The 16,779-nt window shown below is 45.2% G+C and overlaps 1 protein-coding gene across 4 annotated transcripts in view; it reads right to left on the bottom strand.

The window, feature by feature from the left end:
* Window positions 1–213: 213 nt before the first annotated feature.
* The window catches only part of mybpc2a (myosin binding protein Ca), a 41,446-nt gene continuing 24,880 nt past the window's right edge, over window positions 214–16,779 (bottom strand). For 2 of the 4 annotated variants that reach the window (XM_081711410.1, XM_081711411.1), the window contains 18 exons: window positions 15,750–15,855; window positions 12,637–12,797; window positions 12,242–12,404; window positions 11,635–11,741; window positions 11,335–11,364; window positions 11,089–11,231; window positions 10,417–10,576; window positions 7,083–7,187; window positions 6,265–6,453; window positions 5,455–5,589; window positions 5,034–5,201; window positions 3,757–3,845; window positions 3,467–3,662; window positions 2,828–2,967; window positions 2,437–2,596; window positions 1,386–1,522; window positions 976–1,162; window positions 214–703 (listed from right to left, as the gene is read on the bottom strand). In XM_081711410.1, the coding sequence (XP_081567536.1) occupies window positions 672–703; window positions 976–1,162; window positions 1,386–1,522; window positions 2,437–2,596; window positions 2,828–2,967; window positions 3,467–3,662; window positions 3,757–3,845; window positions 5,034–5,201; window positions 5,455–5,589; window positions 6,265–6,453; window positions 7,083–7,187; window positions 10,417–10,576; window positions 11,089–11,231; window positions 11,335–11,364; window positions 11,635–11,741; window positions 12,242–12,404; window positions 12,637–12,797; window positions 15,750–15,855 (2,408 nt within the window). In that variant the 3' untranslated portion in view covers window positions 214–671. The remainder of the gene's footprint in view (window positions 704–975; window positions 1,163–1,385; window positions 1,523–2,436; window positions 2,597–2,827; window positions 2,968–3,466; window positions 3,663–3,756; window positions 3,846–5,033; window positions 5,202–5,454; window positions 5,590–6,264; window positions 6,454–7,082; window positions 7,188–10,416; window positions 10,577–11,088; window positions 11,232–11,334; window positions 11,365–11,634; window positions 11,742–12,241; window positions 12,405–12,636; window positions 12,798–15,749; window positions 15,856–16,779) is intronic. The other 2 variants (XM_027025669.3, XM_035527353.2) reach the window with 1 other exon arrangement.

Below are 16,779 nucleotides of genomic sequence, written 5' to 3'. Positions count from 1 at the left end.
TTTATTTCTGTTTACTTATCTACTTTCTTAAACAATGACCTAAATTTAGGTGACAAGCTGTTCCTCGCATCATCCAAGTTCAGTAGCGCTCACGACTTCCGTTACATACCCTCAAATAGTCCTGACTGCCAGAAAACACGATTTTGCGCTACATTCATAAATTCATAGCATCGTCAAAACTGTCTAGAACTGAACACCACATAATAAACCAACAACAATGCACACATGAATTAGAATTTTATGAATAATGCACACATAAATTAGAACACATGAATGTTCTAACATGCAAGGAGCACTCACAAAAATACATATAGACTAATCTATAGTAATATAGACTAATCTATAGTAATATAGGACTAATCTATAGTAATATAGGACTAATCTATAGTAATATAGACCAATCTATAGTAATATAGGACTAATCTATAGTAATATAGACTATAGTAATATAGGACTAATCTATAGTAATATAGACTAATCTATAGTAGTATAGGACTAATCTATAGTAATATAGACTAAAACGTAGTAATTCGTTTTCCTACAGTACTCCATTAGCCCGTGAGCTGCAACACAAACTGGTTCATGCAGCCTGGCTCATAACAAAGTCTAAGAGGGAAAAATAAACTTCAAACGTGAGTTTTTATTTGTTTTTCCATCCGTTTTCCTCTGTCTCATTTCTTCCCTTCCCCTTTATCAGAAAAGACTGAAAAAAGAAAAAAGATAAAAAGAACAGTTAAAGGAAGGAAACAGAAGAAAAGAAAATATATATCCACCGTGAGGACAGCCTAGCAAATCATCTCCACGCAGTGCTCTACTTTAAAGGCCTTTGCATGAGGGCTGACGGAGTCTGTAGGGTTGGATTTCTCTCTCTCTCTCTCTCTCTCTCTCTCTCTCTCTCTCTCTCTCTCTCTCTCTCTCTCTCTTTCTCGTAGCTTGTTTGTTTGTTTGCTTGTTTTGCAGGAAGACGTGCCTTACCTCTGACCTCCAGCTTGCACTCGACCTCGTCCTCTCCGAGCTCGTTGACGGCCTTGCAGGTGTACTTCCCGCCGTCAAACAGGCTCGGCTTGCGGATGTTCAGAGTCAGGACCCCCTGGTTGTTCTGCATAATGTACTTGGGGTTGCTGCTGATTATTGTCTTATTCTTCATCCAGATGATTTTGGGCTGGGGAGAGCATAGACAACAGCAGGGGTGAAGATGAAAATGCACCATTAACTGTAAAAGATCATTAACCATGTGACCATTAACCATGTAACCATTAACCATGTAACCATTAACCATGTGACCATTAACCATGATCTTCTGCCGTTAAATGAGGGGAACCTCTCCGCACATGCATTCATGCACACACACACACACACACACACACACACACACACACACTTACTTTTGGCAAGCCACGGACAGCACAGCTGAGGGCAGTGTTGTAGCCTGCAATGACACATCTGTCCATTAGGGGTGCCGTGAACTTGGGGCAGCTGTTCATATCTCTCTCCTTAAATGCCTGGCGCTTCGAGCGTAGACCTAGCGGGAAAGACGAGAGAGAACAGCTCAAGGGCACAGCACGTGTACCTTGGATACATGTGCACGCACCAACCACATTCTTGTCTACGCTAACATGAAGTGCTCTGCGCTTGCACACTATCACCCACGCCCAAATGACAACATGAGCCCTGAGGTCTTCCTCGATGTCCACAGTTTGCTGACATCAACAACATGGGAGCTTATGCTGTGCAAGCCCTCAAGAGCGCACAGTTTAAAAGCGTGCATGTGGGACACACTCGAATAGCACAACAGGTGTATGATGGTTCTTGTTTTCACCTCAGTGTTTGCACGACTTAACAAGTAATAATACATTAGTGGAGATTCATTTAACTCATATTTAGATATTTTCTTCTGTCATGATGCTCAGACTGCTTGAAACAAAATCATCCTCTTCGATTGGTCCTTGCCTGTATCTCAGAGAATTTTGGGTAATAGCCGGCTGCTGCACCTGCATTGTTATGACTCTCCCAGAAGGCCGCGGTACGGGCCATTAGAGGGCACTCGTGAGTGCCCATTTGTTTGCCGAAAAGATAAATGGGACACGCTGCGGCCTCGCAGTGTGCACACACATTTGTGGACTGCAGGATCACGAGTGCGCCATTTGAGATTGGTCTTACCTTTGCACTGTGCATGTGTGCTACCTGTGCATTGTATATGCATGCTACCTGTGCACTGTGCTTCCTCTATATTGTATATGCACTCTGTCTGTGCACTACTTTACCTGTGCACCATGCAACTTATGCATTTTATCTGTGTACAGTGGATGCACGCTACCTGTATGCAGTGCATGTGCATGGCCTGTGCACGGTGCCCTGTACATGCTTGCTACCTGTGTACTGTGCATGCACACGACCTGTGCACTGGGCTACCTGTGCAATATGCACGTGCAGTACCTGTCTTGGCGATGACAGCCGTATTTTTGCTGAGTCCTGCATCCTCACTTAGGCCACAGATGTTCTCACTGAATACACGGAACGAGTACTCATTCCCCATCACCAGGTCGGACACAGTGCACCTGGGCCTGCGGTTGTGCTCATACACCGTGAACCATTCCTACACAAAGGTCAAGGTCATAGGTCACACAGCTCTGTCACAAGCAGAGGCATGATGCTGGGTAACAGGAGTCACCCAGGGGAAGTGTGTAAGTGTGTGTGTGTGTGTGTGTGTGTGTGTGTGTGTGTGTGAATGCGCATGTGTGTGTGTGCACGCAGTGTATTTCGGCATCTATGTGCACATTTGCAGTGCATGTGCAGGACTGCATGCATGCGTGTTTTCTGTAGTCACCTTTGTCTTCATGTCGGCCTTCTGGATGGTGTATCCAGTGATTTCGCTGTTGCCATTGTCTTTAGGAGGCTTCCACTCCAGGGCAGCATTAAAACCCCAAACATCAGTCACCATGACAGCTATGGGGGGACCAGGCTTCTCTGTGTTCATAAGTGTGTGTATGTGTGTAAGTGTGTGAGTGTAAGTTGGGAAATAGAAAGAAGAAGAGTTTTTGGTATAATTAGCTCATGAAAGTTCAGACACGCTAAAAAAGTTCAACTGCATGCCAACGCAGACATTCATGTGCACTGAGTATGCAGACGCGCGTGTGTGCAAACATGCACGTTCACTGCATGTGTGCAGATGTGCATGTGCAGACGTGCATGTGTGCTGCGTGTGTCCATGTATGTATGTGTTTGTGTATGGTAGTGTGTTTGTGTGTGATAGTGTCTTTGTGAACATGCATTCGTGTGTCTTCGGGTCTTTGTGTTGATGTGTTAGGGTGTTTGTGTATGCATATATGTGTACGTGAGTGTTAAGATTGTGCCTGTGTGTTTGAATGAGGATGTATGTGTGCATGTTCATGCTTGTGTGTGTGTGTGTGTGTGTGTGTGTGCATGTTTGTGCTTGTGTGTAAATGTTTGTGTGCGCTCCACCCACCCACGATCTGGATCTCAATAGCGGCCTTGTCCTCCATGTTCTCGATCTGGACGGAGAGGGTGTAGCATCCTGAGTGCCCCCGGGTCGACTCTCTGATGAACAAAATGGTGTCCACCTCCGTGGTGCGCACATTAACCAGCTTCATGTCCAGTGGCGCGCCATCCTTGAACCACGTCACCACGGGGCGGGGCTTGCCCTGCAAGGACCAGACGTGCTCGCTAGGGAAGTGGAGGAGGAACGTGGAGGTGTCCTCGAACTGGACACAAAAACAAAATATACAGTTGGCTGACCTGGAAGGGAATGACGAGGTTGACCTTCTCGCCCACTCTGCGGATAAACTTAGTCCTCAGCTGACGAGGAAGACGAATCCTGGGGTTCTCTGAGAGATGAAGAGAGATGGCAGAGAAACAGAGGGAGACTGGGAAAATATCACTGAACTAAAAGGCCTTTATTTATATATACATATTAAGTACTTGCTTTTAAATATAATTAAGTATCAAAGGTTATATATATATATAAATATAGATAGATAGATAGAGAGAGAGAGATATTCAAAATTGTTATAAAGTACACATTTTCCAGAGAAACAGAACGTTTCTGACAGAGCTCCTTCATCAGAAGCACTTTGCTTGCACAGCCGATGTAGGACCTTTGTCCAAAACATCCTGACATTCTGTTTCTCTGGAAACTCTGTATGCCTTATTACAATTTTGAATATCTCTCTCTCTCTCTCTCTCTGTGTGTGTGTGTGTATGTGTGTATATATATATATATATATATATATATATATATATATATATATATATATATATATATATATATATATATATATTCTCTGAAGAACATGTAAAGATATTCAAAATAATATATATATCATTAATCAGATCAATTACTGGTTACAGTTCCTCACACAGAGGCACCCCAGAGACAGTGCAAGACTCCACCCGTCTGACGCTGTAACCTCCACCCGTCTGACACTGTAACCTCACAGCTGTGCAGCTATGTGCCAGCTTGTTAGCCTCTGCGTGGGTGCAGCAGGTCAGATATATCAGCCAGTTAAAAGGTGAGCTGTGCAGGCATTGGTCTGCTTCCACCTGACACCACTCATATTCTTTCACAGTTCAGAAAGTTTAGATAGTTTAGACAATCCAGTTTTTCCCCCAGTTTGGAGTAACTTTTGGAGTAGTAGACAGAGCAGTAAAAATAGTTATATTAGAGATGTCATGGTGGAGTGAAAGCACAAAAGTCTCCAAAATAGTGTGTTGTGTTTGTGTTGAGGAATGTGTTGTGGTGAAGAATGTCAGAGATACATAAGTAGTATGTTGTGCTGCGAGTGAGAAGTGAGCTGTGTTTGTGCGGGAGAGCGTGTTGTCCTGTGTGAGTACTATGCTGTGTGTTAATAACATGTTGTGTTTGTGTTGTGACACTGTTGTGCTGCGTTACGTTGTTCTGTGTGTGAGTCGTGTGTTGTGTTTGTATGTATGTAGAGAAGCATATGGAGAATGTTATCCTAAGGGGTGTTTGTGGAAGGAGAGAGCGAGACAGAGAGAGAGAGACATTCTCTCACCAGTGATCTCCCTGATGGTGACTCCTTGGTTAATCTCCGCTGGGGCGCTACACCCAGCTATGTTAACAGCTTTCACCCGGAACATGTACTTCTCCCCCAGCTGCAGGCCACGAACCCGAAAGATGGTGTTCTCTATGGGGTCCTCGTTGGCCTGTACCCACTCAGTCCCTGAGAGAGAGAGAGACACACACACACACACACACCCCAAACACACACCCCAGAGGCTGCCATTTTTTCCACACTATTTTAAAGAACCTCTCTCTTGATGCAGAAGACAGCTAACGTGCAGCCAATTGTACAACATTCAGTATAGCCCTCGACACAGGGATTTTATCTGTTGATAAAACCTCACAACTTATTTCCTTTGATAACTGTGATTTCAATGACAGCCCTTGCTGTCTGGGCAGCTCCTGGTCCTCACCTCCTTCAAGGCAGTACTCGATGATATAACCATCCACGCCCCCCGCGCCGATCCGCTCTGGAGGGCGCCACTTCAGGGCGCAGGTGCCATCGGTGATGTCATCCACGATCAGCCTGGTTGGTTCACTGGTCGGCGCTGTGAGCGACGGTGAGTGGAAGAGAGAGGGAGAGAGAGATGGATGGAGAGAGAAAGTGAGAGAGAGAAAAAGGGAAGAAGACGCGAGAATGCAAGAGGGAGATTAGGAAAAAAAGATTTTCGTGGACCAGTTTTTAATTCTCCCCATAAATTCCCCTCCCATTAGGAAGGGTTCCTGAGGAAATCTCAGAAGAATGTGCTCTAACAGTGAGGTCTGTTGTGAGGTCTCTAAACACCCTCCAGAAAACTAGACCATAGCAGTGTGATGCAGATATTTCTCTCGTCTCCTGTAAATCTTTTGTTGTTCCCGTGACAGAAACATGGGTAGTTAACTCATCGTGTGAGGAGGGAGGCCCTACGTTTAATTGTGACCCTGACGCCAAATTAGGCCTGGTTTTATTTTCCATAAACACTGTTTCATCTTAAGCTGAATCTGGCGTCTGTAAAGTAAATGGTCTGTGAAGCGGTGTGTAAAGTAGGCTGTGGTCTGTAAAGTAAACAACGCAGTCTGAAATCTATCACGTGAAATATTAGGTTGATAGTTATAAAGTCATTTATCTCAGTCCCATTGTCATTTCCTTTTCCCCAGCACACCTTAAGCAGACAGGACTTGTTGCCAGAGTGTTGGAGCAGGTGCATGCCACCTGGCTGCCATGCCTAGGACTCTGGACTCACCAATGGGCATGAAGGGTTTGGAGACGCCACTGGGCTGGGAGATGCCGATGCCATTGACCGCGAACACACGCATCTCGTACATCATGCCCTCGATCATCTTCTTTGCCTCATACGTCGTCATCTCATAGACGTCAAAGTTCAGCTTCGTCCACCTGGATGAGTCCTTCTTCTTTCTCTCCATCAAGTAACCTTGGAAACAGGATGACAGTTTCAGATCCCTATAGGGTAACCATATCTCAAAAATAAAACAAAACTCAACTAAAATTGTCTGCACTGGACTGGGGAGTTTTTCCTGCTGGGGTTTGCTCTGTTCATTCTTGAACCACTGACAGGACCACCAAGCTTCTGGAGGCCATTGGAATTTCTTTGCCCCAGTTCACACCTCAGAGCACTTCATTTGATTCAGTATGAAGTTGAACGTCTGTTTGCAAGCAAGGGACAGCGCAACGGTAAGCCATGAAACTGTGAGCATGACACGCAGGTGGTATAATCTCTGTTGGCCAATTAAATCTGCAAAGAAACCATATTTTCAATTAACCTCCGAGTTGTTGGTGTTTACTGTGAAGTGCCTGAGAAAACCTGAGAAGACTGCAATCTGTTCAGCTGAGACTGTTGAATCTCATGCACACTCCCTGTGGGGGTTAAGACATCATCTCCAAATACCCTGAAGAAAACTAGACCACAGTAGTGGAACTCTGAGATATTTCTGTCTTCTGCTAGAAAGCTTTTGTTGTGCGTGTGACAGAAACGCAGGGTGTTGACTCATCCTGTCTTCGCTAAGCTGCGTGGGTAGGAAGAAATGGGTGAAGAGGCCCCACCTTTCACTGGAACCCCGCCGTCAAATTTGGGCGGGTCCCACAGAACAGTGGCCGTGTCCTCTCCAACTCCAGTGCAACGAACGTTCTCTGGTGGGTCGGGTACATCTACGGAACGAAGGGAAGGGAAGGGAATTTAGGAAATAATAAAAATACACTTAAAGATTGTAAGGCTCATGGGAAATACACATAGTGTATCCAAACGTATGTGGTTGGGCTGACGCATGTAGCACATAAAATCACCTATCTGCTAGACATCACTAACTATAGAGCTCCAACCTGACTCTGAACTGCATGTCGGGAACTTCATGAAATGGATTTCCATGGCAGAGCAGATTCACACAAGCCCAAGAGCACTAAAACGTAAATCATTGGCTGGAGTGGAGTGAAGCATGCTGGTCCAGGACTGTGGAGTAGTGGAAACGTGCTGTCTGGAATGACGAATCAAGCTTTGCAATCTGGCAGTCCAATAGAAGAACCTGGGATCTGCAGATGCCAGGAGAACACTACCTACTGGAATGTACAATGACAACAGTAAAGTTTGGTGAAGGAGGGATAATAGTCTGGGGAGGAGTTAAGAACTCCAGTAGACTGCACAAATCCTGACCTCAACTGAACACCTTTGGAGTGAATTAGGATGTTGATTGTGAGCCAGGCCTTCTCATCCAATTCCATAGTATTGCCAGTGGTTTTGTGGGCTGATGTACTACGGAGTGGTGGCTCTGTAGTAAAGGTACTTGACTAGAAATCAGAAGGTTGCCAGTTCAAGCCCCATCACTACTGGGTTGCCACTGTTGTGCCCCTGAGCAAGACCCTTATGGCTCAAATTGCATTCAGTCATAATTGTAAGCTGCATTGGATAAAATTGTCAGCTGTAAATGTTAAAAACAGCATATATAAAAACTGACTGGCATGGCAAGAGAGAGGCAGAGTGCATTTTCACATATAGTTCTGCTGATGAACCAAACTCAGTTTTGATAAAGGGAACCATCTGCAACTGACTGCAGTTCTCTTTAGGTTCAGAACCAAACTTTAAAGAGGGATCAGATCTCCTGGTCCTCTTTAGCACTGGTGAGATGTCAGACCACAGCTTCTTTAGAACTCAGACCCCATCTGTATAACACTGAATTATGGGTAATGTATTCAGTATAGCCACATTTAATTATGCTATTTTCATAAAGTGAGAAAAGTGAACAAAAACAGAACTGACATAAGACAGCAAAAGAGTTTTAAAAAATCAAAGAGGAGACATGCATGGAGGAGATTCATTTTGCAGCTATTTTTCTTGACTTTGTTTGTATCCAAGTTCAAGTTCAAGTTTGGTTTATTTGTCGCACACATAGTCATACACGGTATAACTCGCAGTGAAATGGTTGAGAGTGCTCTGTCCAAACTGAGGAAAAAGAAAAACAGGGGTGCGTAGAGAAATATATATTCTATATATGTACAAAATATATTAACAATGTATGTATATTATGTTTATATACACAATGTACAATATATATGGATATGTATATATGTATGTACACAATGTACAGTTCCATCGTACAATTGAACATATTTACAGTTACATGGTGCTGGTGGTCCCCACAGTTTATCAGTTTCCATCACAATCCTCCTGGCCTTGGTCTGGCACCGCTTGTAATAGATGGTCTGCAGGTCAGGAAGTTCCGTGTGAGTGATGCGCTCTGCTGAACGCACCACCCTTTGGAGTGCTTGTCTGTCCTGCTTGGTGCTGTTCCCAAACCAGACTGTGATGTTCCCCGTGAGGATGCTCTCGATAGTGCAGGTGTAGAAGTTCCGCAGTACCTTGAAGGGCAGTCTGAAGTCTCTTAGGCGTCTGAGGTGGTAAAGTCGCTGACGAGCCTTCTTTGCCAGGGAGTTGGTATGGCGGGACCAGGACAGGTCCTGCGAGATGTGAACACCAAGGTACCTGAAACTATCTACTGTCTCCACCGTGGTTCCACTGATCCTCACAGCTTCGTAGTGCCGCTCCTGCTTCTTGCTGCAATCCACGATCAGCTCCTTTGTCTTACTGACGTTTATGAGGAGATTATTTTCCTGGCACCAGTTCTCCAGGTGTTTAATCTCCTCCAGGTAGGCCCTCTCATCGTTGTCCGAGATCAGGCCCGTGATGACGGTGTCGTCAGCAAAGTTGACAATGATGGTGGAGCTGGATGTGGCTGTGCAGTCGTAGGTGTACACTGAGTAGAGCAGGGGGCTTAGGACACAACCCTGAGGAGCTCCAGTGCTGAGGGTGAGGGTGGATGAGGCACAGTTGCCCACCCGTACTGATTGTGGTCTGTCTGTTAGGAAGTTGGAGATCCAGTCGCACAGGGATGTATGCAGTCCTAGATCCTCCAACTTAGTAGTGAGTAGGGAGGGGATGAGAGTGTTAAATGCTGAACTGTAGTCGGCAAACAGCATTTTAACATAATTACCCCTCCCTTTGTCCAGGTGGGTCAGTGCGGTGTGGAGCAGATGTGCAATTGCATCATCAGTGGAAGACTGTCAGTGTATATGGCAAGCCTCGAGATGTACCGTAAATAAAAATACGAACAGGACCACGGAAACTTTGTTTTCAGAGCACACGTGTCAAGTGGACCCCCCAACGAATCGTACTGAGATCACCTCGAGAGTTGGTCTTAGTTTTCATTTTGGGATCCATTCAGGGATGTCTGATTTCATCTGACGTGTTCACATGTGCAAAAGGAGTCTGAGACTCAGCACCATGATTCAGCAGTCTGAAACCATGCCCTGAGACAGAAAGCTTCTTTTCCTACAGGCAGTAACCGTTCTGATCGCATTTCCACTGGAATACAGTTTGGCACGGAAGGCTTACAAACCCGGCTCATTTATCTCAGCACAGTTCGCTCACGATGCTCAGGAGCACAGAACTGTTCAGGCAGAGTGGCTTAATGATATCGGGATTCATTGGTTGGTTCTACACAAATAGAGGTGAGCCTCTTCTTGATGCCTTCTCTCTAGTTACCTGCATTAGTTTTGCACATATAACAAGAAATAATAAACCATCCAAACGGCTCCAAATTAACTATTCTGTTGGATACATGCAGTAACTGAAGATGTTTAGTGCCATAATTATGACAAGAAACTTTTACTGTATTTCCAGCACAACACATGAAAAGAAATTGTAACCAGTCTATGCAGTCCAGAATGGCACAGAATGACCTGACATGCCCTGACATGTCCGGACATGTCCGGACACGGTTTTAGTAGCTGTTTGACCTTACAGTGATAAAGGCTCAAGAGAGACAGAAAGAGAAACATATTGATAGAGAAGGTTGGAGGGGAGAATTGAATGCCATCACACCCTTACCAACAATCTTGATGTTCAGCTCAGCGTTGTCCTCTCCTGCTGGGTTGGTGACAGTGATGGAATAGGCACCTTCATCTCCTCTCTCTGCTCCTTCAATCACGAAGCTGCTGAGGTCCTTTCTGCTCTCCACCCGTACACGACCCTCCATGCTGGAGATCTCCTGCCCATGGAACAACACCACAAACCAAACACATCAGACAACAAGCAATCACATCACTCCCCCCGACCAAACACATCACCCATGAACCAATCACATCACCCCCAACCAAACACATCATTCATCAGCCAAACACATCACCCACAAACCAAACACATCACACACCAATCACATCACACACCAACCAATCACATCACCCACCAACCAAAACACATCACCCATGAACCAAACACATCACCCAACACATCACCCACCAACCAAACACATCACCCACAAACATCACCCCCCAACTAAATACATCACCCACAAACCAATCACATCACATACCAACCAATCACATCAATGTAAATGTAATACACACACGGCAATAATTCTAACACTTAATGCATACCAACATCATTTAAACATATAAAACATAACACTTGTTCAGTGTATCCTGGTTTAAGGCCCGATTTCATTCAAATACACCCCCAAGCACTTTGCTATCAATTTTGGAGGTGGGGTGGGGCTCTCACATTCTCTCCTCTCTTCCAGCAGACAGTAGGCGCGGGTTCTCCCGTGATCTCCACATCCAGACGCAGCTTGTTTCCAGCAACCACGATAATGGTGTTTTTGTTGGTCATGCTGCCAGTGGTGTCTAGGTGGATCTTGGGAGGTTCTGGAGAAGTTTAGTCTTAGACACGTCAGCAAACCACCGCGGGCACAAGTACATGTGAAGTGAATAAACATAGTAAGAAAATAAACAGGAAGTGCAAACCTACCCTGCCGAGGAATATATTCGATTTTGATTTCTGTGGGAAACAAAGCAAGCAAACTCAGTCAAAGTATTGCAGCATGGCTGAAAATGGTTGTGTGTGTGCGTGTGTGTGTGTGCGCGTGTGTGTGTGTGTGCATGTGTGGGTGTGTTTGTGTGCATGTGAATGTGTGCGTGTTTACAGGTGTGCGCATATGTGTGTGAATGTATGTGTGTATGCATGTGCATTTGAAAGTGCACATATGCATGCATTCATACGTGTGTGTGTGTGTGTGTGTGTGTGTGTGTGTGTGTGTGTGTGTTGTACCTATGAAGTTAAGCTTGGCTGAAAGGCTGAGGGCGTGGCCGTCAGGGACGAAGGTGTAGTCTCCTGCATCCTCTGCCTTCACGTCGTCAATCACCAGTTTGTGAATCCTGGTTGACCGTGAGCCAGCATTACCAAGGCAACCTCTTATTCTTTCCCCACTAAATACACTAAAAGTCTCCATCTCCACGGTAACAATGAAGAGTATACTATGATTTATTAGTTTTATGAAGGAAAACCCCTGCATGTGACTGAACCTGAAGCTCTCTCCTGGAAAAATCCAACAACCCCACCCACTGAAATGTGGAGGACATCTAGGTGGAGCACTCAGTCATTGGCCGTGTGAGGGTGGATACATTTACCTGCTGTGTATGTGATATTTTTAAGTGTTTACCGGTGGTTGTGTTTTATATCGATGTGTTTACCTGCCGACGTGTGCTATTGTGATGCGTTTCCTGCCGATATGTGCTATACCGATGCGTTTTCCTGCTGACGTGTGTCCTTTTCATGCATTTGCCTGCAGGCATGTGTCATTTTGACGTGTTTACCTGCTGATGTGTGGTATAATGATGTGTTTATCTGCCGACGTGTGTTATATTGATGCGTTTACCTGCCGACATGTGTCATTTTGATGTGATTGCTGGCCACGACCTCCACCCCATCCTTGTACCATTTGCCGGTAACTTTGTCAGACACCTCACACTTAAAGACGGCCTGCTCTGTCGACCTCACTGTCAGATCTGCTATGCTCTGAAGAATCTTCAGTTCCTTATCTGAGACAGACAGAGGGGTGGCATATACATCAATGTGCGTGTGCGTGCGTGTGCGTGCACGTACACGTGCATTCTTGCGTGTATATGTGTAGGTGTAAGTTTCTACAATGCAGCGAATTTGTTATCTTGATTCTATCATTTTTGTCAAGAATGTTATTCTAGTTCACAGCAGAATTTTAAAAAAATCACATGCACACACACTGTGTGTATGTATATAATATTTTTTAAGTACCTTCCACTTCCAGCTCGGCCTTCGACTCCCCCCCATTTGTAACGACGTGGTACATTCCAATATCCTCCTTCGTAGCCTCACTGATGATGAGCCAGTGCTTCTTCCCGTCTTTCTTAAAGCGATACTTCCCATCCCTACTCAGCTCTACGCCATCCTTCATCCTGAAAAATATACCCTGTGTTTTGGAACTGTACAAATACAACAAAACAAACAAACAAAAAACAGCTTGGCCAGCCTAGTTTAATGACCATCCACTCCAGTGACATCAGAAATGCTTGGAAATCTCCGAAGGAAGCACAGAATTTGAGAGCCTTATGTGTTTAAGTGCCAAAATTTGTAGATTGGTAGTTATAGCCACAGTTAACAAAAATGTAAATATTTGAACGTGACGACAACAATGGTTCCAGTGGTAAGCGGAGCACTAGGGGCTCTGACCCCCAAACTGGGAGAATGTGGCTCCAGCAGATCCCAGGAACAACAGCCAAGATCTCCATCCAGAAGAGTGCAGTCCTGGGAACAGCTGAGACACTACGCAGGACCCTCAGGCCCCCAGGCCTCTGGTAGAGGACCCGAGCTGTTGGACGCAGGTGGGGGATGATTCAGAAGTAGTGGTTCAAGAAGAGGACTGGCAGATTTTGCAATTTGCCTTAGATCTTTTTATGAAATAACGTAGCAAAATCATCAGCAGTGAGAGAGGTCGGTTAAGGGAGAGACAGAGGGAGGGAAGAGAAAGAAAGATGCTATGGAGTTTGCATTAGTCAGACGTAGATACTGCCAGCTTTGCCTTGTAGAATGATGTCTCAGGAGGAGTCACTTTAGCACGATAGGAGATCTGTGTCAGCTTGTGATTTCCTCCGCTTCCTTCCAGTTGCTCCTAATTCTCTCCGAGTGCTATGTAGGACATCTGATAACCAAGGAGCTGGAAGAGAACACTTTCTAGGTCTGGAAGATAGAGGGCATAGAGGTTAAATGAATGGAGAAAGTGAAGAGAGGAAGGTTTGAGTGCAGGTTTGAGCAGGTTTGAGTGCTGGAGAGAAAAACGGGTCAAGGTGTGGTGGGGATGGGAGGAGAGATGGCGTGGAATCGCTCGTCACGCTATTCGAGGACTTGGCAGTGGCAGTGGTTGAGGTTGAAGCAGAGGCGAGAGGGGTACAAAAAGTGGATTGCATTGGCGAGGCACAAGAATGCGAAGTGATCGGAGAAGTGAAGTGGGGCTATGTTGATGTCTAGAACCCAGCAAGGTCTTTTGAACACCAGGCCCAGGACATTGCCACCTTTGTGAGCTGGAGGGCTGGCGAATGAGTCTTAGAGAGCGAGAACACCGCAGGGCTGCGGCTTGTCTGAGGGAAGGCTGAAGTCTCCATGGAGAGTATGTTGGGTTTCCTCAGAAGGGAAGAGACTAAGGAGGATGTCCTGCTCTTCTGTGACAGTTCCTAGAGGACCAGGTGAGTGGTAGATAACACCACTATGGAGATTGATGGGAGAGCAGGCTGTAACGGCATGGAATCCGAATGATGAAATATCAAGATGAGGCGGCGAAAGAAGTGTGAAGCGTCATTTCTGGGACAGAAGTAAGCCCGTACCACTGCCACTGCCAGTTTCTCGGAGAGCACGACGAGTGACTGAGTTCTCCGGAGTGATCCAGGTCTTAGTTAGTGCCGGGAATTGGAATGAGTGAAGGGAAACCAAATCTGAGATGAAATCAGCTTTCTTGACAGCAGAATGACAGTTCCGGAGTCCTCCTATCACCAGTGTTCTGGACGAAGGAAGCAGTAGGGATTGGCCTTTGCATTGTGGGGGACATCCTCAGGGCCTCTGAGATATGAGGACTTGGACATGAAAGATGTGGAAGTCATCCAGAAGTAAGGTAAGAATATTGAGAGGTAGAGCTAAAAGATGGTAGAGATAGAGCAAGGGTTTGAGTAACTACAGGTTTTAATGCATAATATAAGTAAGTGTTAGTGTATAGCGAAGAGAAGATAAATGGACCTTTAGCCAGGTAGACGTCCACTTAGTTAACTAAGGGAGGCTCGTAGGTCCATAAACATCTGTAAACGTCTGTAGTGGGCTACACTTTTAATTTGTCAGTTCATACTTAAGTCTAACACAACACTGCACCTTGACTGACTACTAATTCGCACACCAAACGAGACTGAAACTGACAGTTCCAAGCATGTAGTATACTAAATATAAGTAGTATACAAAAGGCCAGAGTAGTAAACTGCAAGCATGAAGTGCTTTGGATGTCTTCTTTCTCTGCATTTCATCAATAATGTATTTTTTCCCCTGAAGGTCTTGAGTCCAGTTTCCAAGTGTTGATATTTTAATATGGCTGGTGTTACATGCTGAATAGCTAGCTACATAATAAATATGCCTATTGGTTTGCTAATTGCAAAAATCCATTTCTCATCACTGAACAAAGTGTTGGGCCCCTCAGCAAGGCCCTTAACCCTCAATTGCTCAAGCTGTACTCAGCCATAATTGTAAGTTGCTTTGGATAAAAGTGTCAGATAAATGCCGTAAATGTAATCCTCGTTACCATTAATAGCATGAACAATATGAATGTAATATGGAGCATCCCATATTGCAAGCTAGGATAAAGCTCTCTGCAAAAATGCCACTAGCTAACGTGAAAATGATTATTATTGGATGTAGTGGTATATCTAATGACCTAGCTAATTCTATACTTAATTGGAAAACAATGATCGCACTTCATAGACAACAAGATGCTGATTTCAGACTCCTCTGATAACCACTGTGTGTCTAATGCTAACGTAATTAGCGAGGGTTACCTTAGCTATTTTAGTTACTGCAGACACATGCTGACACTCCTTGACATGCACTATTCAAAAACTGGACAGTCAGCAAAAATGCTTCTTCTGGGTTGGCCAGAAAACAAAACAAGAATAAAGGTTAGAAGAAGAGAAAGACCTGGCATGGCCATTGCCCACTGACACCGAAGAGCAGACAATGGACAAACTCAGCACTATTAATGAAGTTCAGTGTTGTGCAGAACTCCTATAGAGCCCAACCACTTCATATTTACGTCTGGCCCCTAAACCTCAAACACCCGCTTCACAGCTATGGGAGGTAAAGAGCAAGCTAAGTCTCACCATTTGACACCGGCTCCTTCCTCAGACACCTCCACCTCAAACTCCACCTTCTCTCCCACCAGCGTGTGCATGTCATCCAGCATCTTAGTGATGGTCACCGGAGGCTCTGCACAAATACAGCACAGCCTGTTGAGGGCACCATGTCGGGGAGCCAAACTGCCACAGTCTTACAGAGAAAAACCTGTGGGGTTTGTGTGGACTGCCTGATATAGTCAGTCACAATATACCCACACTGACACTGACATGAAGGAGAGAAGATTTATAGAAAAACATTATTTCAAATTGTATTAAATGAAAGTAAAACCTTCACAGAAATATTTTCAAGTTGTATTTATTACAGGTCATGCAAAGGGCAAAGATCTGTTGCAATATTTATAACCAGCAAATTCTTTAATGTGACAAAAACAGTCACTACTCTGCCTCAGTAGGATGGCAATGGCCTAAAATAGTCTGACTAAGGTCCTGACTAACGCCCTGACTAACGCCCTGACTAAGGTCCTGACTAATATCCTGACTAACGCCCTGACTAACGCCCTGACTAAGGTCCTGACTAAGGTCCTGACTAACGCCCTGACTAAGGTCCTGACTAATATCCTGACTAAGGTCCTGACTAACGCCCTGACTAAGGTCCTGACTAATATCCTGACTAATGCCCTGACTAACGCCCTGACTAACGCCCTGACTAAGGTCCTGAATAAGGTCCTGACTAACGCCCTGACTAAGGTCCTGACTAACGCCCTGAATAAGGTCCTGACTAAGGTCCTGACTAATGCCCTGACTAATGCCCTGACTAAGGTCCTGACTAACGCCCTGACTAATGCCCTGACTAAGGTCCTGACTAAGGTCCTGACTAACGCCCTGACTAACGCCCTGACTAAGGTCCTGACTAATGCCCTGACTAAGGTCCTGACTAATATTCTGACTAATGCCCTGACTAACGCCCTGACTAAGGTCCTGACTAACGCCCTGACTAATATCCTGACTAATGCCCTGACTAACGCCCTGACTAAGGTCCTGACTAACGCCCTGA

The sequence above is a fragment of the Electrophorus electricus genome, chromosome 3 (assembly GCF_041902795.1).
Source record: "Electrophorus electricus isolate QZ-2024a chromosome 3, ASM4190279v1, whole genome shotgun sequence".
Classification (NCBI taxonomy): Eukaryota; Metazoa; Chordata; class Actinopteri; order Gymnotiformes; family Gymnotidae; genus Electrophorus; species Electrophorus electricus.
This window is presented reverse-complemented; position numbering and strand designations above follow the sequence as displayed.